The 24,383-nt window shown below is 33.3% G+C and overlaps 3 protein-coding genes across 10 annotated transcripts; 2 read left to right on the forward strand and 1 right to left on the reverse strand.

The window, feature by feature from the left end:
- Nucleotides 1-5,041: 5,041 nt before the first annotated feature.
- LOC140975583 (pentatricopeptide repeat-containing protein At2g03880, mitochondrial-like) lies at nt 5,042-9,615 on the forward strand. Of its 6 annotated transcripts, XM_073439364.1 has the most exons (5): nt 5,042-8,357; nt 8,524-8,614; nt 8,765-8,818; nt 9,138-9,245; nt 9,516-9,615. In XM_073439364.1, exon 1 carries the CDS (start codon nt 5,276-5,278, stop codon nt 8,243-8,245), a length of 2,970 nt encoding a protein of 989 aa, XP_073295465.1. In that variant the 5' UTR covers nt 5,042-5,275; the 3' UTR covers nt 8,246-8,357; nt 8,524-8,614; nt 8,765-8,818; nt 9,138-9,245; nt 9,516-9,615. The 6 variants fall into 6 exon arrangements, with proteins under 6 accessions (XP_073295465.1, XP_073295467.1, XP_073295466.1 ...); XM_073439366.1 differs by lacking the exon at nt 9,516-9,615 and having other exon boundaries at nt 8,680-8,818; nt 9,138-9,509; XM_073439365.1 differs by lacking the exon at nt 9,516-9,615 and having other exon boundaries at nt 8,720-8,818; nt 9,138-9,509.
- Nucleotides 9,616-10,713: 1,098 nt separating this feature from the next.
- On the forward strand, nt 10,714-20,207 carry LOC140975585 (ATP synthase subunit gamma, mitochondrial-like). Its single transcript, XM_073439369.1, has 9 exons — nt 10,714-10,970; nt 15,932-15,975; nt 16,097-16,249; nt 17,123-17,236; nt 17,322-17,449; nt 18,191-18,313; nt 18,403-18,522; nt 18,716-18,837; nt 19,783-20,207. Exons 1-9 carry the CDS (start codon nt 10,873-10,875, stop codon nt 19,850-19,852), a joined length of 972 nt encoding a protein of 323 aa, XP_073295470.1. The 5' UTR covers nt 10,714-10,872; the 3' UTR covers nt 19,853-20,207.
- Nucleotides 20,208-20,594: 387 nt separating this feature from the next.
- Nucleotides 20,595-22,740, reverse strand: LOC140975586 (uncharacterized). 3 transcript variants are annotated; one of them, XM_073439371.1, is made up of 5 exons: nt 22,600-22,740; nt 22,071-22,215; nt 21,909-21,977; nt 21,355-21,461; nt 20,595-21,224 (listed from the first exon to the last, which is right to left on the reverse strand). In XM_073439371.1, the coding sequence occupies exons 2-5, from the start codon at nt 22,204-22,206 to the stop codon at nt 20,760-20,762; spliced, it is 777 nt and encodes a 258-aa protein (XP_073295472.1). In that variant the 5' UTR covers nt 22,207-22,215; nt 22,600-22,740; the 3' UTR covers nt 20,595-20,759. The 3 variants fall into 3 exon arrangements, with proteins under 3 accessions (XP_073295472.1, XP_073295471.1, XP_073295474.1); XM_073439370.1 differs by having other exon boundaries at nt 22,071-22,246; nt 22,600-22,731; XM_073439373.1 differs by having other exon boundaries at nt 22,071-22,229; nt 22,600-22,662.
- Between the last annotated feature and the right edge of the window lie 1,643 nt (nt 22,741-24,383).

Consider the following 24,383-nt stretch of genomic DNA (forward strand, 5'->3'; position numbering starts at 1 on the left):
ATATATTAAAAAAATTAAATTAAAAAGACGTTTTATTTTATGGGGAAAAAGGCGTTTTAAGAGAGAAATATATGTAAATATTTCTGAAAATAAAATTGTATGCTTATCAATCACTTGGGAAAGCAAATATATCCAAGTAGAACATATTTACTGTGAGACGGTCTCACATATTTATATTCGTGAATTGAGTTGATCTGATTTATATATGCAAAGAAAATAATATTTTGACATAAAAATCATATTTTTTTTCATAAGTTAGTTGAATTAGAGTTGTAAAACGATCTCATGAAAGTTTTTGTGATAAAAGTATTATTACTTTTGGATAATATTTTAATTTTTTTTCCATACGTTGCTTGTTGTATTGCCACACAAAAAAATTGGTTTACTTTCGTGTTTCCGGGAAGAAAAAATGAGCAATATATTTTTCACAAAATGTTAGAATAAAAAAATATATTACACAACTATATTGTAATATATACTTGTAATATCCCCCAACAACACTGAGTTATTTCTTTTCGGAATGGTGAAAGGCCAAGATAATAATTATATATTGTTATATTTATTTTTCACAAAAAATTTTGTGAGACGGTGTCATGAGTAAATTTTATGAGACATATCTCCTATTTTGATCACCCATAAAAAATTATTACTTTTAATGTTAAAAGTATTACTTATTATTATAAATATGAGAAAAGCTGATTCGTCTCACAAGAAATATATTATTTATTTTTTATTACTGTATTATTTAAAACGCAAAATTCATTAAGTTTCTTAAATAAATTATACATTTCAAAATTAATAATATGATGCATGTTATAATACAAGGAGAGAAATGTCAGCTGTCCAACATCGATTAGATAAAATATTTAGAGTTACATATATGGACTTTGATAATATTTCTCTCTTGAACTAGCTTTTGGGGTTGAGCTAGGTCTAAGTCTCAATCTTAACATAATATCAGAGCTCAGGTTCTACCGTTATGTGTTGGACTGTCCATAGTTGAGCTAACCTTTCTGCCCATAGTCGGTTCATTTATAAACTTCATACTCTAGATATTAATTCTTGAGAGGGTGTATTAGTTATCTCACATAGGTTAAATAAAATCCATGGGAGTTACATATATGGATTTGGATAATCCTCCCCTCTTGAGTTAACATTTGGGATTGAGTTATGTCCAAATCTTAATCTTAACAAAAAATTTACTTTTTTTTTATGGTAAAGCTTGTAACTTTATTACGAGATAGTAAGATCATTCATTACAAGGTCAACCAACCAAAACGGAAAATTCCCATGTCCCCAAACAAAGGGGGATTGAGAAGAAATACCAAACGAAGCAAGTTTGTGTGCAACAACATTCTCCGAACGACGGATATGACGCAAAGTGATTAAATGTTTCTTAACTCTATATTGATTTTTATTTCGCTTTCGATTATCTATAAAAGAATTATTAATACAACAATGATTTTTTTTTCCTGATTCAAAAATAAAATAAAAAAATCATTAAAAACAAGAATTTAATGACATATTTTATACAACAATGGTTTCGAAATGTTACTAATTAATACAACAATGGTTTCAAAATGTTACTAATTAATTGATTGTCTTCAATATAATGCATGGTACTAGAGACGCAGAGACAAGATCAACGAGAAGATGTGGCTATGCAGAAGTTACTGCCTAATGCCAACATGGTAAGTATTTACTCTTAAAACAATTTATTTTATTCATATATATTTTTTATTTATTATTATAAAGTATAATTTTAGAAATATATTAAACTTATTTTCTAAAATACAATATGAAACTTATGTAAAGCAAGACAACACACAGATTCAGAAAACGAGTATAAGAGGAAAAACTTTATGTCGTCTCTATGCAAAACCCTAATTAAATGCACGTAATTATATGTGCCCGAAAAATCTGTAATTAAAATTGCTTCGTGTATATTGATGACTTATAGCTCATCTGACATTAAGATCTTAAATTTGATATGAGAATCGAGTTCGAGACTCAATTATAACAAACATCATCTCACTGCATCACATACATCGCACCGTCAGGTTTTAGTGCAATTTCGAAAGAAAATCGAGTGACACAGTATACTATTTTATATATGAATTTCAATGGCCTATTTATAAATACTAATTACTTGATGAAAATCATCTATCACATACTGATAAAGAATCCATGTTAGACGAGGTGATCGAGTACTTAAAACAACTCCAAGCACAAGTTCAAATCCTGAGCAATGCAAGAGCCATGCCTGCCCAAACGGTGATGCCTTTAGGGATGCAACAACAACTTCAGATGTCGCTTTTGGGACGAATGGGACTCGGAATGGGAATGGGAATGGGGCCGGTTGGCATTGGAATCGTCGATGTGAACAACCTGGTGCGAAGCATGCCCCAACCTTTTACGCCCCTCCTACTCCACCGAGCCATGCCTTTCAGCACCATCGCCGCCCCTTCATTTGTATCACCACCCTTCCCCGTGCCTTCTCTAGTTCCGTCTCTCGCTCAATTGAAAGCTAGCCAATGTTAACGTCGCCGATATCAATAGATCTATGCCTGATTTCCATTAATTTAATATGTTCATGATCTACTTCAGCAATCTATGAACATGGATTCCTTCCAACAACAGAATCGCGAGTCTCTACAGGCAACATACCATCCAGCCATCAAAGAAACCAGATAGCTAGCTTACCATGCCAAAACAATGTAAACTTTCATCACATTCAACAAGTGGACGTTGGTGCTCACGTAAGTGTCCACAGTGAGTACGATCAAATCTATACGTATATATATTATGTTATTATGTATGCATAAGTGCAAATATATTGAAAAGAGATTACAAATAGTTCAGTTTTAGTTTTTTTTATGGCAATAGTGATTGTTGTTGAAGAAATTATAAAGAATGTTATATGACAACAGATTTTCTAGACTTTATTGCTTTTTTTATTCTCTTTGTCCAAAAATTCATTTTCCTTTTAATTTTTTACATCTTCAAACATAATTATTATTTTTAGCCAAGTTTTTCATCTTTTCATAATTACAATCTGAATAAAATAACTATTTTTAACTCCAATTATCACATAACTCTGATCTAAGGCGTTAGATGAAACAAGTATTTTGAATCTTATCATTTGCACCAAATGACACGTGAGAGCTAATCACATCGGTTATTAATAAGGATCGACCCTCCCGAGAGATCGTGATGGATTAAATAATTTACGATTTTGATTGATATCGATAATTGTTATTGCATATGTCCTTTAAGCGACGACTAGTATACTTTAAACGTCATCACCGACGCTCTTCTCATTTTGGGAGAATTGGGAAGAAACTTGAATCGTTCTTCATTGTCAGCAATTGATTTGAAGCATGGACCGCTTGCTTCCCTGGTCACAATCTGGAAAAATATATTCTATTTATTTAAACTTTTTTTTATTAATCTTGAAAGCTATGGTTACGGTTTAATTATGGCAAACTTTGTGTGAGACTGTCTCACGGGTCGTATTTTGTGATACAGATATATTATTTGAGTCATCCATGAAAAAATATTACTTTTTATGCTAAGAGTATTACTTTTTAGTGTGAATATCGATAGGGTTGGCCGTAGATAAAGATTCGTGAGACCGTCTCACAAGAGACCTGCTCTTTAATTATTGTTAGATCTCTTTTATCAAATTTAAAATTATTTTTCATTAGTTTTTTAATAGATAAATTTATTTATTTGGGACCATAACATTGATTTGAATTTTTTTTTAATTGATGTTAAATTCAATTAGAATTTTTTTTTTAGAATTTGATTTGGCAAGATTCCTATGCCGAGTGATTAAGAATTGAAAGGAGTTTAATAAATTTAACAAAACATATAATGACCTAAAATTTTGCCGTAAAATTTTCAGCTCCATGTAGCAAAAGTACAAGAGTGTAAGTGAGTCAAGTTATTCGTGAGTAACTCATGAACAACTCAATCAAAACTCGACTCGAACTTAATTTGACCGAGCTCGAGTTTTAGCTGTTTATATTCATGTAACTCTGGAGTTACTCGAGTATTTAAAAAAAAAAACCAGAGGATATAAAATTTAAAATTTATTTTTGTCAATATATATACCTAAACTTATTAAACCCTAAACGTTTTTATCAAAGTGTTAGAAAGGCTTTTGAGCTTTTCAAGTACGAGATCGAGTGACTCGACATGTACACAAGTCGAGCTAGAAATTGAAATTGATTACTCAATCGAGTTTAAGTTCGAACAAAATCGAATCGAGCTTGAGTGATATGGTACTTAAGTTCCAACATATTTGGATAAAAAATAGTCATTGGATCTGCCCCGGATCCAATGAGTTAAAATTTTGACGAGTTTTAGGATATGAAAAATTTACGTGGGACGGCTGCCCCTTCCTCTATTTGACACCGTCCTGATTAAATCTTTAGTGAAGACATGAGAACACAAAATTTTACGTTAGATTGTTTCACAAATTAATTTTATTAGACATTTCTCCAATCCGACTTGATTCATAAAAAATTATTATATTTTATGATAAAAGTATACTTTTTATTTTAAATATGGACCGAATTGACTTGTCTAATGAAAATAGATCTGTAAAATCGTCTTACAAAAGACTTACTTATCAAATAAATATGAAAATGTGTCAGTACTTTAAAAAAAAAAACGTATACAAGTGAAATGGTAGTCGATTATTAAAAATTTAAAGATTATTTATGCCTTAAAACAGAAATCACGAAATTCCTAAAAGAGTTATAAATCAATTATCATAAAATTCTGTTCTAGTGAATTTTAGACTCATACCATCTACAAATAAAATATTTCTTTATTTTTATTTATTCTTTTAAATATTTAAACAATCATATTACTCCTATCATAAAAGTAAATATATAATAATAAATATTATATGTTTCAATAATTATTAGAAAAACATTTGTAAAATTTTATTTTAATATAGATTTTTTAAATAAAAATTATTTAATGTTAAAAGAATTAATTTTTAAAAAAATATTTTCGAGAAAAAGAAAACAAGAGAGCCAAAATCCAAAATATATCCAGCCTCGCCATTTTCTTCTTCCGCACTTGTGCTCCGGATAGATAACTCGAACATGGATTGGCAATCAAATTCTGTCGAAATTGCTCTTTTCCTGCTTCCATTTCGGGTAGTTAGTAATCCGTTGTATTTGGTGGGTTATCAATTCTCCATATAAAGTTTTGCTGCGGAGCTTCTGCGACCAGAGGAGGTGGTTTTAGTTTTTTTTTAATGGGACGCGATTTCGCGACTCTACCGATGCTCAACCATCCCTCTAATGTTATCCGGGGTGTTCTTTTAACTGGTCATCGATTGCCCAGAAGATGTTCAACGCAATGCCCGAGTAAAAAGAATCGGTTTTCTTGGTTTTGCTCCCGCTCTTCCCTTGGTGCTTCCGCTGTAAGAACTACGGAAATGCTCGATGGCGGGTTTAGTTGTGAAAGAAACCGGAAAAGATTTGTACTTGTCAATGGGTTTAAAGAACAGCAGACTCCTTGTATGGAGCGTTCATCTGATCGGGCTATAAGTTTGAGCTGCTTTTCTGGGAGAGATGTTAAAGCTAGGCTTATATGGTATTCTGAAATGCTGAGAAATTACTCGAACGAGTTGTGTTTGGCTGGCGGTAAAGCGATTCATGGCCGTATCGTTAGGTGCGAGACCAAGCCTGATGTGCATTTATGGATTTCTTTGATTAATTTCTACGCAAAATGTGGGGCTTTGGAGGTTTCAAGAAATGTCTTTGAGCAAATGCCAACGAAAGAAGTTGTATCTTGGACGGCTTTGATCTCAGGGTTTGTAGCTCGAGGGTATGGTGTGGAAAGTGTTGAGCTGTTCTGTGAGATGAGGAGGGAGGATGTGAGACCCAATGAGTTTACTTTGGCGACAGTTTTGAAGGGTTGTTCAATGATTTCTGATTTGGAGCTTGGGAAACAGTTGCATGCAGAAGTGGTTAAAATTGGCAGGCTTTCAGATGTTTTTGTTGGTTCCATTTTAATTGATCTTTACGCCAAATGTGGGGAGATGGAATATGCAGATGATGTTTTCAGTTTGATGCCAGAGAAAAATGCTGTGTCGTGGAATGCTTTGCTCAACGGTTATGCACAGGCAGGACATGGAGAGGCAGTTTTACAATTGTTTTGCGAAATGTCAGAGCTAGAAATGAGGTTTAGTAATCACACATTGTCAATAATTTTGAAGGGAGTTGCCTGTTCCAGTAATTTTAGAGGTGGACGGGCCATCCATTCAATGGTGATCAAGGTTGGGGGTGAGCTTGATGATTTTGTCAGTTGTAGCCTGGTTAATATGTACTCAAAAAGTGGTTTGGTAAATGATGCCCTTAAAGTGTTCAAGGGGATCAAAGATCCTGATATAGTCGCTTGGAGTTCTATTATCAGTGTCCTCGATCAACAAGGTCAAAAGGAAGAAGCAGCCAAATTGTTCTGCTTGATGAGGCATTCTGGTGTGAGGCCCAATCAGTTCACCTTTGCCAGTATTATCAGTGCGGCCACTGATTTGGGTGACCTAAAATTTGGTAAAAGCATTCATGCTTGTGCTTACAAATTTGGTTTTGATTATGATGATCTGGTCAGTAATGCATTGATTTCTATGTATATGAAATTTCGATCAATTTATGATGGGTATGATATTTTTAACAGAATGACGAAATGGGATGTAGTTTCTTGGAATGCCCTTTTATCTGGATTCCATGATGAGAAAACTTCTGATCAAGGAAACAGAATTTTCAAGCAGATGCTTACAGAAGGTTACAGGCCTAACCTGTACTCATTCATTAGCACTCTGAGGTCTTGTTCTAGCCTCTTGAATATTGAATTCGGGAAACAAGTGCACTCGCTCGTAATTAAAGATAGTTTTGATGATGATGCATATGTGGGAACCGCTTTAATTGACATGTATGCCAAGTGCGGGTGCATGGAAGATGTTGAAGTTATTTTTAATAGATTAAATGAGAAAGACGTCTTCACTTGGACCGTGTTAATTTCCGGTTATTCACAGACCAATCAAGCTGAAAAAAGTGTCCAATGCTTCAATCAGATGCGGAGAGATGGTTTTACTCCAAACGAATTCACACTTGCTAGTTGTTTGAATGGCTCGTCTGAGATTGCAAGCCTTGAGATTGGCCGACAATTACACTCTCTCGCCGTTAAGGCTGGTCAGTCAGATGACATGTTTGTAGCAAGTGCATTGATTGATATGTATGGGAAATGTGGGCATATTGATGCCGCTGAGTCATTGTTTAATGACACTCAGTTAGATGACACCGTTATATGGAACACAATTATATGTGCATATTCTCAACATGGACAGGACGATAAGGCTCTTCAAGCATTCAGGACAATGATGAAGGAAAATGTGTTGCCTGATGTGGTCACTTTTGTCGGGATCCTTGCAGCATGCAGTCACTTGGGTTTGGTTGAAGAAGGGAAAAAACATTTTTACTCCATGAGAGAATTGTTTGGAACATCTCCGTGTATTGAACATTATGCTTGTATGGTGGATATGTTTGGTAGAGCAGGAAAATTCGATGAAGTTGAAAGCCTCATTGATGGCATGGAACTAACACCAAATGTTTTGATCTGGGAGAATGTTCTTGGGGCATGTAGAGCTCATGGAAATGTCAAATTGGGTGAAAGAGCTGCTGAGAAACTTTTTCAAATTGACCCAGAAACAGGTTCAAACTACATCTTGTTATCTAATATTTACGCTAGTAGAAGAATGTGGGATGACGTGTCGCGTATTCGGGCATCCATGTCCAGTAAGGGCATTAAAAAAGAACCTGGGTGCAGCTGGGTAGAGATTGATGCTCAAGTTCATGTTTTCTTATCTCAAGATGCGACACATCCATGTCTACTGGACATCCATCAGAAGTTGGAAGAGTTGGGACAGAGGCTTACTGTGGCAGGCTATGTACCAAACACGGATTATGTACTTCATAATGTGCCAGACAATGAAAAAAGAGAGAACCTTTTTCATCATAGTGAAAGGTTGGCTTTGGGTTTTGCTCTTACAAGAGAGGTCAAAAGCGGAAAAATTAGAATATTCAAAAATCTTCGCATATGTGGAGACTGCCATGAATATATGAAGTTTGCCTCGAGGATCATAAATCAAGAAATCGCTGTTCGTGATACCAGACGCTTCCACTACTTCCGCAATGGTTTTTGTTCTTGTAAAGATTATTGGTAACTTTATAAACAGTAAGATTCGCTTGCTACTAAAGTCAAGAAGTATTGAGTCAAAGTGACAGATTGGGTTTTGCCAATATCAGATCGTCCTCTCGGAAGTACGGATAATCCAGGTCTCATTCCACCCTTTAATTATTTTTGTTGTTCTTCAAAAATGGGCTTATGCACAGTCATCATTTTCTGTTAAGTTGATTTCGATTTACATAAAGATCTTAGTAAATTACCATATTGGTGTTGGTTATCTTATTTATAGTCGTTCTATGTCTTTTATATGTGCAGATGAACTGCTATTGTTTGTGAGATAATTTGATAATTCTTGCTTATTATCTCTGGAAGGGGAAGTGCGCACATTTTGATGATTGTGTGCCAGGTACAAAGTTTATTGTTTATGAAATTTTACAGCGGACCATAAATTTATTGTTATATATGCTGAAGATTGTTCTCTGGAATTGACTGCATTTGGTTGCTCTGTTAGAGTTTCCCGGTCAGCTATTACAACTTTGCTTGGTGTTTCTCGCAGATTGCTTCAACTGCGGGTATCACCCATTGATTCAATCATATTTATCTCCATGAGGTAAGACTCCTGTTAGAATGTTGAGTTAAATTAGAACACAGATTATTTTTACTATTAACTGATATCTGAACGATGAAACTGAGTCGATTGATATATAATTTACTTGAAAATGAAATAAGACTCGTTTTGGTATATGAACTGCTAGTTAATTGTCAAATTCATTCATTATCCATTGAAAATTTCTCAAACCTTTCGTTTACTTGAAATTGATTAAATTTCATTTCTTAAGTCATTTTTATTATTCATATTTCTTTTCTCGTCTTTTTTAGTTACCCCATCGATGGAATTTGAGTTTATTTTAATTTGTTGGTTATGCTAGGGCAATGAGTGGCTCCGTTCCTTTTGAGCAGGCATTGGCTGCCAGATTATCTCTTTTCACTCCGTCATTCTCTCAGGTGAAAGATTTCCTTGAGAAGAGACCTCCAAAGTACGAAACCTGGCATGCCGTTTTCTTTTCTTTTATAGTCATTTTTGGATCATCTTGAAGAAGATGTGATAGATTTGAAATGACTGCTTATTTACATGCATTTGAGCGAGGAATGTTGGATTGTTATGTATGTGCTTCTCGTTTGTCAATACGTTAGAGGCAAATAGAATTTATATGTGCTGTATACCTCAAAACAACCATCTAGTTTCGTGGCAAGAAGAATAAATGACATATTTCTCAACCAAAGTATTGATGCATGTGATTGTTTAGACTTTCTCCTGGAATTGATGCATTGGTGAAGAAGCTGAAGGACAAAAATAAAGATGTTTATCTGGTCTCTGGTGGTTTTCGTCAAGGATAAATGTAATCTGTGTGATTTGAGTCAGTGCACTCATTTGATTACCTGTTTGTTGTGTGTTCGATGCGAATTTGTTTAGTAGACCGTGAAGTGAGTAATTGGTTTTGAAATGTGAGTGAAAGTTGGATTCAGTTTGAGGAGAAGGGACACTATAATTGAATAGAGGCTGATAAATGCGGTATATTTTACTGCTGAGCAGGACTATGCTTGTTGAGTAGGTCTTTCATAAGACGGTCTCACGGATCTTTATTCATGAGACGGATCAATCATGTCCATATTTACAATAAAAATTAATATATTTGACATAAAAAGTAATATTTTTTCGTGGATGACCCATATAGAATATCTGTTTCACAAAATTGACCTGTGAGACCGTCTCACAGGAGTTTTTGAGATACTTGTTTACCTGAAAAGTTTAGACTAGTAAAGCACAAGAAGATGGAACTTAATGTTAGACATTTGGATCTTGTGTCTTCTGCTGGTCCATTCACTTGTTACTTTAATCCTTGACGTACATTGCTATAAGGTTAGTTAGGGTGACAATATTTTGGGATGGATATTGGCTCAAATTTTGGTGATTATTATTATTGTTGTTGTTGTTGTGGTTGCCAATGACAAAAAGTATTTTTGCTTTTCAAGAAATAAAAAACGGTCATATAAAATAAATGTTTTTTTAAATGTACGTATTTTGGTTATTTGGTAAACAAATCGGTCCCTGTATGNACTTGTCCTAGTTGGTCTCTTCCTTTGGAGAGAGATTTGACAAAATATGAAAATTTTTGTTAAACTGAATTAATCAATCGATCCAATTCGTTAACTTGATTCGGATACTTCGGAAAATAGGTTCTAATTTAAGAAAAATTGATCAAATTGTTTAGTTCGGTTACGGTTTTAAACTTTTTAAAATCGATTAACCCATATTTTAAATAATATTTTAATATTTGTAATATATGATTTTGATCTGTTATTAAAAAGAAAAAAACATAAGGGACCACAATGAACTTTAACCAAAGCTAAGCACCACGATGCAAAATATCATCTTTTAGGGGGCCCCCAGGAAGAGTTTCTACGTCTGAAAACGACGCCGTATTTGTCACAGATCCAACGACGTCGTATGAGTCTGAATAAAATTCCTCCACTCGACAGTCCCATCGCACACCGAGCTGAATCACCCCCATCTCGGAGCAATACAGAAAACCCTAAAAGCTCACCTTCTTTGATCGAATCATCAGGAGGGAATCTACTGGATCGGATCGAAACGAAGTAGCAATGGCTATGGCTGCGCTTAGACGCGAGGGGAGGCGTTTCGCCGTTCCTCTTATCTCTCCTCTCCGCTCTTCTCTCGCTCCTTCTGAATACGAGACCATGTATGTTATGTATTTAAATGCATTGTAGTTTTTTAGTGTTTGGACTTATCTTGTTATTTATGTATATGAATTCCTTCGTGTCGTTTTGCTTATTTGTATTTCAATGGATTCTGTGGTCTACGCGTGGAACTTGCTGTTCATCTAATCGAAATAAATGGAAAATTTTGATTTCTTGTTTCATTGTTTCATTTCTTTCGAAGATTGGCCCTTTCCCTTTTATTCGATCTGCTTTCTCGAAGGTTTATGCAATTTTTAGCCATTTGGGAAAAACTTGTGTGTAAAAGCAGAAAATTATTTAGCATTGTGATTTGATGTTCCAGTTATGCTTGTCAGTCAATTGAACCAGTAAATAAGGACCATCGATAGCTTATTCTTGATGGTGATTACCAAAATTTAGACCATGTCAAGAAAGTATGAGCTAAAGAGCCTGTTTGGTTTTAGTAGTTTTTTTTTGTGCTATTTTTGTGTTTGAATAAATAGATAAAAAGCACTTTTATCAGTCAGAAAATGTGTTTGGATGCATATAATTGAAATGATTTTTAATTCACGAATTGATATATATTTTTCTATTATACTTCTATTGATGTAATCTATAAATATAAATAATTTAAATAAAGCATTAAATTTATAAATCATAACAATATCCTCACATTGAAAATCTAAAAAACATAAAATAATTGTTAATTCTCACATTCCATTGGCTATAAGTTATTTATATCATTTCTCACTTCTTTCATTTGTCTATTGTTGTCTTGTGTTGGTTCATCATCTTGTACCTCTATCATAAATATAATCATTTTCATCATCTTGTTCGATTTCTCGCAAATCATCAATATTTTCTAGTTGTTCAAGAATATCTCCAGTCGCATCATACCCTCTTATGAAATTGTGCAAAGCAAAACACGCTACTATAATTTTGAATTGAGTATACAGAGAACATGTCGGCATATTTTGTAATGCCTTTCATTGTGCCTTGCACAGTCCAAATGTTCTTTCAACCGTCCTTAAACTTGAATGATAATAATTAAATACTTAATTTCTTGATCTGAACTTTGGAATAAATCGAAATACTTAATTCCTTGATCTGAACTTTGGAGTCAATCGAAATTGAGGCAAATGATATCTAGTATCTTTATACGGCCCCATAAATAATTTGAAAGTAGGATACCAACATCAACTAAATAATACTTACGTGCAAAAAATAGGAGTTAAGGTATAAATATTGTTTTAAACAATTTAAAAGCATAAGATATATTAGTATCAAACTTTCAGGTCGGAGTGGAAAATGTCATTTTTCGCCTTTAAAAATTTTATAATCATGAGCAGAACCTTCACAACCAGTCCATACAAAAGTGAAGCACATGTCGAAGTCAGCATACAACCATAACATTTGTTGAAGTAAACCCTTTTCTTCCGGTGAAATCTATTTGCTTGCTAGGAGGAACACAAATGCATATATATGTACCATCAATAGCCCTTGTACAATATTTGAATAAAGCCAATATCTTTTATCATTCTTAATATGTCTACGGGCATGTGTAAATTTAGGATTGACGGGTTTGATGATATTTCTCGACATCTTCCATATGGACTCTAAAACGCTGTGAAATTGTCTTGAAACAGTTTCCCATGTGTGTTAAAAACGCTCTTGAACATCTCTAACTGAAGCAGGTTGGCTCATCATCTACAAAAATAACCCTACCTTTTCATATATATCAACTCCTCTTGTTGGCTGTAAGCTGTATTTTTAGTAGATCATCTCATAATTTATAAAACACATGTTTCCTCATTCCAAACATTTCAAAGCATCATGTCTCATTCCCATTCAATAACTACGTCACCCATTGATACCCTAATAGCCACGATGTCGTACATTCTTCTTATATATTTCAAAACATAATTAGTAACATCACACAATGATAACAAAACCATTCTTTTGTCAGAGTTATGTGTATTTCTAATAGAATCAACAGAACGATCTGAATAACTTGATGCATCAGAGTCATCCGATACATTTGAATCTGAACTCTCAGACATCCAATGAAAATATATAAATAAAGATAAAGATAGGACATATAACTATAAACAATAAATGTTTTAGATTCTTACATGAAAAAATGTAAAGATTTACGAAATAAGTAACTCCTCAATAAAGAAAATTAAAGTTGAAAAATTCAAATAATTTGCGTAAAACAGAACTCATGTCAATAGCGATTCAAATCATCTTTAGTGAAAGTAGATGCCCAACCAATCTGCAGTTTCGTGTCCTTCAATCTGTAATGTTTGTCTATTTTGCGTTTTACCCAAAACTCTAGTAACTATGAAGAATTGCTCACTACAACCGCCATACTAGGCAAATTACGTAGAACCTCTAAGCAATTTTCAATGCTACGTGGATCACCCTTTGGTGTTTCATGTATGGACTTTTGAGTCTCAAATTCTTGGAGCTCACAATCAAGTTGATTAACTAACCTAGTGGCAATTGGATTCTTTTTCCTCACTCTCATTTCTCTTTCTCTTTCTTTGCTGCTTGGAGTTGTTAACATCCATTGTTGAGTTTTCCATAACTACTTCGTTCCAGCATTAGTATAAATATCATTTCGAAACTCTCCATCTAACTTAACATCTCAATCATTTGTATCATCATTCAAATTATTATGATCTGGTTGATTCTCTGATGATGCTATTGCAGCATAACCAGTTGCTATATAACCTTTAAATATGCATTCCAATAACTCTGAATTCTTGGGTCCACTCAATCTGAACTTTGCATACTCGAGATTTTCCTGTAATGTAAAGCAAAAATAAATAAAAATAATTTAAATGTATCATAGAAATTATGTACATTAATCTTCTCCTCCCACTAACAATTATAAGCTTGCACGGTCATCTTGTTATGATCCCAACCAAGACCAGTCTCATTATTTCCGATAAGTTGTGCCCACAATGCAAATTATTTTATCATAGCTTCCCTTTTATTTTTAAATTGTTTGTGATTCAAAGAAAGATATGTTCTCTCACAAAATTTTGAAACTAAATTTGCATGACCCTCTTTGTTTAAATGTTTATTAAGCTTATTTCTTGATTCAATTTCCTCGGCAAATTTTTTTTAAAATATTTCGGTATTCTGATTGATCCAATCCGCCTTAGTATTCTCATCAGCTACAACTCCAAGGTCAATATTCTTAATCGTATATCTAGATACTTGGCTTAGATCTGATAATCCTCTTTTAGGAGCTAACTTTGAATACATTCTATATTCGAAAAATAAAGCATAAGAAAAATATCAGACCAAATAATACCTAGGATTAATTATAATTAATTAATAACTCGATTTTTATTGTTATTCTATCAATGATAAGTCATTTCAATCCTAAAACAAACATATGAATAAAAAACATAATTGTCAATTATATCATGTATATGCTATGGTATTGTCACTGTCACTATTCCAAGTTCCAAAATCCAACTCCACAAACCAACAAATATAAAAATTGGAGACTATTTTTTTATTGATTCAGTAAATATTTGATAAACAAGACATCCTAAATGGTCACATGAGCTTGAACAACGATAAGATTAATCCAAACATGGAGACCAGCTACCCAAAATCAATGGACATTATTTAAGAAAAAAATAAATGGACTCATTCCATCCAAATTCTATTAGTCATGCATTATAAGGAAAAAATTATATGAAAAATAGAGAGGAGTTTGAAAATATTACCTGGTAGAATAGAGGAAAATTTAGGTTGAGATATGATGAGAGGATATTGTTTTGATTCTAGGTTATTGAAAAGCTCATAATTTGGGCTTTTCAAAAAGCTCTAATATTAGCTTAATTAACTAAAAAGCCTATCCAAACACATAAAATTTTAAAAAACTTTTTGGAAGAGCTTTTTATTCCAAACGAGCTCAAAGTCTGTCACATGAAGTATAATTATTTCCATGAATTGCATGCTTAACTTTCGGAGATTTTCTCTGCTTTTCAATGTTTTGCGCTTGCCTTGCTGTTTCATGTGCTGCAAAAAAATGTGTTCAAGTGCAAGCCTTTTAGACTGGATCAATGGCTTTTGTATGTATTTTTTTATGACCATCAGTGTTACACGGTTACATCTGTGTATAGCCAATGAATTGGCTAATTGGCATTCATGGAGGAAAATTTCAGTAACTTTTGCTTCGAAATTCCTCTATTAAACATTCTATCTTTATTAAATTTGACAGAATTGGTCTTCCTTTCGCTGTAATGTGCCAAGTTTTTGTATAATGTTGTAGTGAGAGGTGTTGGTTAAATCCACGACTCATGTCCTTTCTTTTCTTTTCTTTTCTTTGTTATATGAATGATGTGGACTCGTGCCAACCCGTGTCTAGGCACAACAATAATACAAAAAAGTATGGAGAGGCAAATAAAAATTAGCATGGTACTACAAATGTATGAAACCAAAATGACCCCCATCCCACCTCAAATAACAAGCAATAGATAAAAATGATAGTTGGTTGGATTATTCTTTCTCTCTCTTACTTTCAGATCTTTATATATTAATCATGTAATTCCTAAAATATCTTTAATGGTGCAAATTTTATTTATTATTACTAATATCATTGTAGAAATTTTAAATTTAATCAACTGTAAGTTTTCCTTACAAACCTAGTGTATAAATTAATTTTATTTTTAAAAAATAAAATTAGGAGTTATTAAAGTAGTTTTTGTGATTATAATTTTTGCATGATATTTTCTTGCTACACTCAAATTGTATTTAAATACTTGTAATAATCAAGCTGAAGAGCAATAAAATATAAGTTGAGAAGGTAGTTAGAAAAACGATGCTTTTAGGCTGTCTCCTTGCAAGTGAACACTCCAAAAAAAAAAAAAACTCAAAAAAACATATGAAGTATGATTTTGACATAATTTAGTTATACTTAAATTTCTTTGCATCTAAATCAATCAGTATATGTTAACAGGGAGCAGGCTGTTTTGGGGGTTCGTTCAGTTTCAACTCAAATTGGTATGTTCTTGCATTTAATGCTTATTTTGTTCATCTTTTTATCTCAAAATTTGAACCATTCTGTTTGTTAATCTTTGAAAACTTTAGATGAAATGTTCTTGTGATTATGTAAATATTGCAGTTCGCAACCGAATGAAGAGTGTTAAAAATATTCAAAAAATCACCAAGGCAATGAAGATGGTTGCAGCTTCAAAGCTCCGAGCTGTTCAAACGAGAGCTGAAAAGTCACGTGGCCTATGGCAGCCATTCACTGCTTTGCTTGGTGACACTCCAAGTAAATACAAAATAATTTTATATCTCAAAGTTACCAAGTGTTTTGTCTGTTGTTTCTGTTGATTTCTTTTAAATGTTTTTTTATTCATGGCAACATTTACTGTCTGCTGGAAGTATGCCATTCATAACATGAATTGTCTTTTTTCTGGTGCAACATGATTATTTACTTTGGAGTTGTATCTGAATTCGAACTCTGTAGTGGATCTATGATAAACGTAGAGTTTGGTGGTGATATAGATATGAAGTTGTATGAGATGAATATTTCTTTACATTGGCCATGAAAGCAAGTTCAGCTTGTGAATTATTTTTCTGAACTTTGATTGCAGACAGTTTTTCATTCCCTTGTTAATTATACTGTACTTTTCCATTCATATTCAGGGCTTTTTGGTATTGCACATCTCTTATATTGAATAAAAAGGGAGCTTTTGACTGTGGGCAGCATAGTACACACAATTTTTCAGTCCTTTAATCGTCAAATTTGTTATTGTATTGTTTGTAATGTATAAATGGAAATTCGACCCAGAAATATCAAATTGAATTAATCTCCGTGTCTCGCATTCTGTGTTATTACTTTTAGTGGATGGAGGGGTGGTTGTTTTGTTGGGTGGGGATGCTGGTACTTTCCCAAAATATTACAGTTTCCTACTGACTCTGAATTGAAGCAAATCAAAATAATGCTTAATCCCTTCTGTATCTCTATTATGGTTTTGTTCTTGTTCCACAACAGAGGGTTGGGCATTGCATTGTCCATTTTCGTTTATACGATTAGCTTTTTCTTTGACTACTGTGTTGGGTGGTATTATCAATTATGTTCTTTATTCTGCCAAGACAAATACTGTTTTACTACTTACTGTCCATTTGTTTCAATCATCAGGTGTTGATGTCAAGAAGAATGTTATTGTGACAGTATCTTCTGACAAAGGTCTTTGTGGTGGAATCAATTCTACCTCTGTCAAAATAAGCAGGGGCCTTTATAAGATAAATTCAGGCACGTAAGCATGTTTTCATGTTTCTTTCACCCTGATCATTAGTGGGCATATGGATCATTAGCATCTTGATATTTTGGACCACAGGTCCGGAAAAGGAAAGTAAATATGTTATTTTGGGAGAAAAGGCTAAGGCCCAACTTGTGCGTGATTCAAAGAAAGATATTGAGCTATCAATAACTGAGTTGCAGAAAAATCCACTGAACTATACTCAGGTAGTATTTCGGGCCTTTTCTATGAGTACAGTTTCAGTGATTGTTCTTTGTAATCGAGGCTTTCAAATTAGTCAAAAAATAAGCCTCCTTGTATAGTTTTTCTAGCTCACTTACCTTATTTTGAATTCAGCTACTCTTGTTCCTTGCTTTCATTAGCTTAGAAAAACTCTGTATTGATGTAGTCAATAATATCTTGTAATGACTGCTATCTGAACTCCACCAAATCCACTTTGATTTATGTTTGGTTAAATCCAGTCGTTCAAACTATTATTACATGATATGAACACATCTCGAGTATTTTGTTGCCTAAATTCAAAAGTACACCTTCACATTCTATAGATGTGTGAGAGAATTTTTACTTATGGCAGATGTGCCATCTCTGATAGTTTACGGGCCATTATATGAAGTAGTTATTGTTGCTAGTTTTATTCAATGCAATACTGATAATTTTTTTGTTGTTTTAAACATTTTAATGCTCTGTAGGCAGTTATCTGGATTAGCTCAGTGCCTCAGTCATATTTCAATTGATTTTTGGATGTCTGTATGGATTTTGATTTTGCTAACCTAGTTTTCTTAGATCTGGATTTTCAGTATCTCTTCATAATCCAGTAGAAATTTTAGATAGTCGGAACAACCTTGTCGATCTGTGATTGTTACAGAAAATGTAAATGCATTAAAAGGAGCAGTTTTCTTCCTGAAATCTGTTATGTCTTCTGATTTTGTAAGTTCTATTGATTGCAGGTTGCTGTGCTTGCAGACGATATCCTGAAGAATGTTGAGTACGATGCTTTGAGAATTGTTTTCAATAAGTTCCATTCAGTTGTATCCTTTGTGCCAACAACTGCAACTGTATTATCTCCCGAGGTCAGCATCGCATCAGCTTCATATATTGGCATGATGCCATCTCTGTGTGTCATAAGCAATGAATGTTATTGTAAACGACGTTCTTATAGGTTGTGGAGAGAGAAGCTGAAGCTGGGGGAAAACTTGGGGAATTGGATTCTTATGAGATTGAAGGTGGCGAAACAAAGTCAGAAGTGCTTCAGAATCTTTCCGAATTCCAGTTTACTTGTGTAGGTTTACCTTTGCATCAATAGTTCATATCTCCCGTGTTAACTTCGACTGGTGTGCTTAGGTTTCTTGTGTAGGTCTACCTTTCTAATCAATAATTCAATATCTCCAATGTTAACTTCGACTGGTATGTCTAGGTTTAGGATCAATTATTCGCATGTTTTGCATTGTAAAGACGGTTAATGATTTCGTCAGGTTATGTTCAATGCACTATTAGAGAATGCTTGCAGTGAGCAAGGTGCTAGAATGTCTGCTATGGATAGCTCTAGCCGAAATGCAGGAGATATGCTTGATCGTCTCACTCTTACTTATAACAGGTTTCGCCAATTTCTCATCGACGTAGACCATTTTTTTGTGCACGCAGATGCATTTTCTTTCTATGATCTGCATATCCATGTACTTCTACTTCATTGTTGTGTTTTTGGACAATCTTACTAAATATTGTCAAGTTCACCAAAATTGACCGAACCAGAAATGAGTATATGGGATAAAAGTTTGGGGTCAAATTGACTGAAAATAGATTAGGATTAAATGTTTTAATATGTTTGGGAACCTGCGGAAAATACAAGGACATGGAAATTGTAAAGTTAATACAAGAGAGGGATCGGGGGATTAGCTGACTAGAAAGCTATCATTTCAAACTTTGAGATTAAAGTTGTAAAGTGATAATGATCCCTAAATGTAGGATGATTCAGAATTAGATCTAGCCATGGTTTCAAGACCTACTTTTGAGGCTCTATGGATGGTGGAATTAGAATTGAACCCTTAGACATGTTCGGTTCCGGTTCAATTATGATTCAAACTGAAGTTTATTTCTTTATTTTAGGGAAAAATAAGTACCGTCTTCTCTCGGAAGGTCATCTTACTATTTGATAAATAATTGTATTACAAGATAATATAATTATTTTATTTTTTACTATGAAAATAAATAAATAAATAAAGGGGTTTGTAAATAATTAATATAAATCAAGTAGTTTGCATTGAATTAAGTGATCCATATGAATTTGGATTCTCAAAACTTGAGATGATTGTATAGTTTCAATTGCAGTTTTGGTTTCTTGTTTTTCTTAACCTCAATCAAGTTGTAGGTCATTGGAAATGATTCCAGTTTTGAAATACTGTTTGAAGAGAACCATCGTCGGGTTTACCTAGGATGCTGAAAAGGCTTATACATACGATTTATTTTGTGACAAATTACAAGACATTAACTTCAAATCGTTATTTTCTTACATTCTTAACTCGGTCTTTATGTGCACTCTCAGGACTCGTCAAGCATCTATCACTACTGAGCTGACAGAGATTATTTCTGGAGCATCAGCACTGGAGGGTTAATCCCACAATGTCTTCTGCCTCCTCATCAGATGACTGTCGAAATAAAAGTAATTCGAATATTATTTTATTTTCATACTCTTCAGCGACACACCCGCCGTTCGGAATTTATTTTTGGTTTTAATAATAATAACATTCTCCGTGGTTGACATTGTATTACGGGAAACAAACTTGTGTCGTCGGCAGTTGTTTTTCATGCTTTCCATTTCTCTATACTACTAAAATGTCTGTTTCTGGCCTGCACAATGTGTTTGTGGCCTATGTTTGACTAGTATGAGAGAGATTTTCAACAAGGATTTGTTTATGTACGAGGATTAGTTTGATTGCAAAGTGGGAGTTTGATTTGAACATTTCCAAACTTCGATGTGTTTGATTTGTTTTTGATATATAACAGCGTCTTACTAAATTATACGATTTTTTAGGAATATTAAATTATACGTTGGTATACAATACTGTGGTAAGATTAGTTTGATTGCAAAGTGGGAGCGATGATGGCCGTGAGGTAAAATTCGATCATGCCCTTCGGGGTGGGGGCGGGTTTAGATTTAGAAACATAGTAAATCCTTGAGGATGAAAAATATTTCCAAGAAATAGAAACAAAAAAATAACGTCACGTCTTTCACATTTTTTTATATTTCTCAATATAATTATTTTCATTTGTTAAAAAATTATCATGACATTACTTTTTAGCTTTAAAAAAATAGACATTTTCTGATTTGATGATAATTTCTTGTTATCACACAACTGACGAAAATATCATACAAACATTAAGTCAAAGTAGATTCAAACACATGAACAAAAAAGTATGATTTAGAAATACAATAATAAAAATGGTTGATTTAGTTCATAAAATGAGTTTCATTGCATCTTCCAAGACTTCTCCACCGAAGAAAATAACCTCAAGCCTTCCTTAGCCCCTTCGATCAGCATAGTTTCCAGGAGTGTCATCATCGTCTCTGTAGTTTCCTTCCAATGGATCATCTTGGCCGAAACCTTCATCACCGCGTCCAAACTGATTGCTTTGTCCAGTACCGAAAGTGTCACCAAAACCTTCCTGTTCAGAGCTCGCAAAATGGCTACCACCAGCATCACTACTGCCCCCAGAGCCTCCGGTAGCACCTAAGTTCTGACCATCACCCCCGTAGCTCATATTCCTACCATCGTATTTGTCGACCCCTGAATTAAGATCCCCACCACCACCATAACCACCGCCCCCACGTCCATAATTTCCACCGCCATAATTCCCCCCATAACCATCATTGTTACTATAGCCCCCACCACCATAACCACCACCATAGCCACCACCGTAACCACCACCCCCACCACGTGCCCTGTCATTTGCATAATCCACTCTTATCCTACGACCATGGAGTTCCTAAAGTGATGCCAAAATGGATGCCAATTATATGTAAATGAAATATGTTTGACAAAAACACAATTATTCTCCAGAGTAACTTGAGGAAAATGAATTAATATGTGGAAACAGAAGTGCGCAATGATAGCACCTGTTGGTCCAGAGCTTGGATAGCAGCAGATGCATCATCAACGGAAGCGTAAGTAACAAAGCCAAATCCTCTTGATTTACCAGTATCACGATCCACAATTACTCTAGCTGCAAGAAATACAGTTATCACCGGTGCATCGCCTCCAAACAAAGTATAAATGATTGAGTTTATAAAAACAAGCATGAAAAAGAAACGAGTTCATTCCCTGATATGATTACTTAGAAGGGTATAAAATGCCATACAAGCTGGTCAAACATTAAGTCAAGGATGCACCCCAAGAAACAAGTATCTTATCCACAAATCTAGTCCAATCCACATATTTTGAGCATGGAACACGATCATAGTCATGACCATGATTTAGGCCAGCACCAACGCATAGGATATCTCTTTTTAATATTATAAAGATGCATGGTATGAGATTTAAATCTTCAACATTATGCTAGCTGAGTGACTATTTACCATCTGTTCATCCATAAAATAGAATCAACAAAGCTGTATGCAGAACGAGAAAGTTACAAAAAGTGAAGGCATGATACAATTTAGGAATACAGTACCTTCAGCAACTTCTCCATACTTGCTGAAAGTCTCTGACAGACTCATGTCATCAGTGCTGTACGAGAGTCCTGCAGAATAAAAACACGTGTGTGATACAAATTTGAAAAGACGAATCTAGCCTAGCTGACGGAGGTGGACCTCAAACGAAAATGTTATCGCACCTCCGATAAAGAGCTTCGAAGTTGCCATGCATCTAATAGCTTGAAAGATGGAAGGTCTGGAAGATGTGATTTCCTGATTGATACGCGAACTCAGAGTTTTCCCCAACATATTCCCAGCTTTTCTCAAGAAAGCCATTGCTCCAGCCTATAATTATACTCCTTAGATGACAAGGAATCTAACAAGGAAATATACTTAAACACAGATCGCCAGGAAAAAAACAAAGAACATTGTGTTAGGAAGACCATAAACAGGATGTTCTCAGTACAGCCATGACAATTCAAGAAATGTAACATTTTCACCAGATACAAAACTAATCAAAACAATCTTTCAAAAAAAAAAAACAATCAAAACATAGATAAACACAAAGATAGTAGAAAAATCAAAATCACAAAAAAAATCAAGAAATACGAAAATCAACAAAAACCAAGGCCCAAGAACAGTATTAATCGGAAAAATAACTAGATCTCATCAACGCAAGATCACTGATGCTGCTTCGAGTATATAGGAAAAAAGATTAAAAAATTGTACCTTTTTTCCTTCTTCGTGCCGCTACTGGTTTAGCAGTGAGTGAAAAACCCTAGAGAGAGGAAATGGCCGAGTCAAAGGGTTTATGGGGTTAGACAAAATGGGGAAATATCATGAAACGGTGAGAATGGATCCACACCGTTGGTTTGAGCTCAAGAGATCCAACGATGGACCATGTCTCAAAGTTTAATATAATTTAATTAACACAAAAACTGACGGTCTCACGGATCAATTTCGTAAGTCGAATCCCTTATTTGGGTCATCCATGAAAAAATATTACTTTTTATGCTAAGAGTATTACTTTTTATTGTGAATATCAGTAGGGTTGACATGTTTCACAGATAAAGATTCGTGAGAGCGTCTTACAAGAGACCTACTCTTTAATTAATACATTAAAAAAAATTATGTGAATCATAATAAAATTGTAATATTTTTCATAGATGTTCCAAATAAGGATCTGTCTTACAAAATAAGATCCGTGAGACCGTCTCACACAAGTTTTTGCCCATTTTCCAAAAGAAAATTTAATATTTTGAACATTAAAAATTAGTTGACATAGATATATTTTACTTAATAAAATAAAATTTTCAGGTTTTTATATACATTTTTATTTAAGATTTTTTTGTATTTTTTCTATCCAAGTAAATTATATGATTTAAAATTTAAAATTATATCAATCGACGTGTCAAAATCACTATAAAATTAATGAAATTCCCATTTTTGGATAATTTCAGTTAAAATGAATTTAAAGCTCTTTTTTTAAAAAAATATAGATTTAAAGAATTTATTTGAATAAAAAAAATTTATTTGACTAAAAAAATCCATATTTAACATAATTTTTCTCGAATCATATGATTTCATCAATAGTTAAACAGATTTTTTTTAAAAAAAAAAAATTATGAAGATAATTCAATGCTCAATAAATTATGACAAATTTGTGTGAGACGGTCTCACGGAGTCGTATTTTGTGAGACAGATCTTTTATTTGGATCATTCATGAAAAAATATTATTTTGTATACTAAGAGTATTATTATTTGGGTCATCTCTTATTTTACTCGTCTCACATATAAAAATTCATCACAATATACCTGTTCTAAATTATAATCCCAAGAATTGGTCCAACAACGTTTCCTCCAAAAGATTTGATTTGTCCCTAACATTATTGGTCCACAAGTCAAAAAGTTTGAAGATGGAGAGTCAAAAATATTATTATTTATTCTGTCAGTCATTAAAAAAATTAATTTGTTTTTTTTTTCAAATATATAATCAAGTTTTTTATATTAAAGAATATTTTTTTCTACTAATATATGTCTATTAAATAAGTATATTAAAACATGCAACTATTATTTGAATGAATTAAATAAAGTTCGAGAAATAAGTTTGTTTGTAAATCTTGTTTTTCCAAATAAACTTTTTTATTTGTGTAGAAAAAAACAAACAAGTTTATATATTTAAGACAAGAATAATTTTTTTTATTTGTTTTCAGAATATATGGAAAAAAAATTGTGTAAGAGTATTAATAATATTATTATTAGAAATTTATCGAAAAAATAGTAATATATATATATATATATATATATTTAAAAAATGTTCATTACTTATTAATTTATTTAAAAAAAATCTGTCAAATACTTGGAAATATTTATTAATTCGTAGTTGCACAGAAAGTCCTAGTGATGTCGTGACTCTTGTTTTATGCAAATGTCCTCTGTGTACCACAAATTATATAATATGATCAAAAGTAGAAAATTTATCTAATATCAAAAATATTTTTACATAAATATTC

Source organism: Primulina huaijiensis, chromosome 4 (genome assembly GCF_012295235.1).
Source record: "Primulina huaijiensis isolate GDHJ02 chromosome 4, ASM1229523v2, whole genome shotgun sequence".
NCBI lineage: Eukaryota > Viridiplantae > Streptophyta > Magnoliopsida > Lamiales > Gesneriaceae > Primulina > Primulina huaijiensis.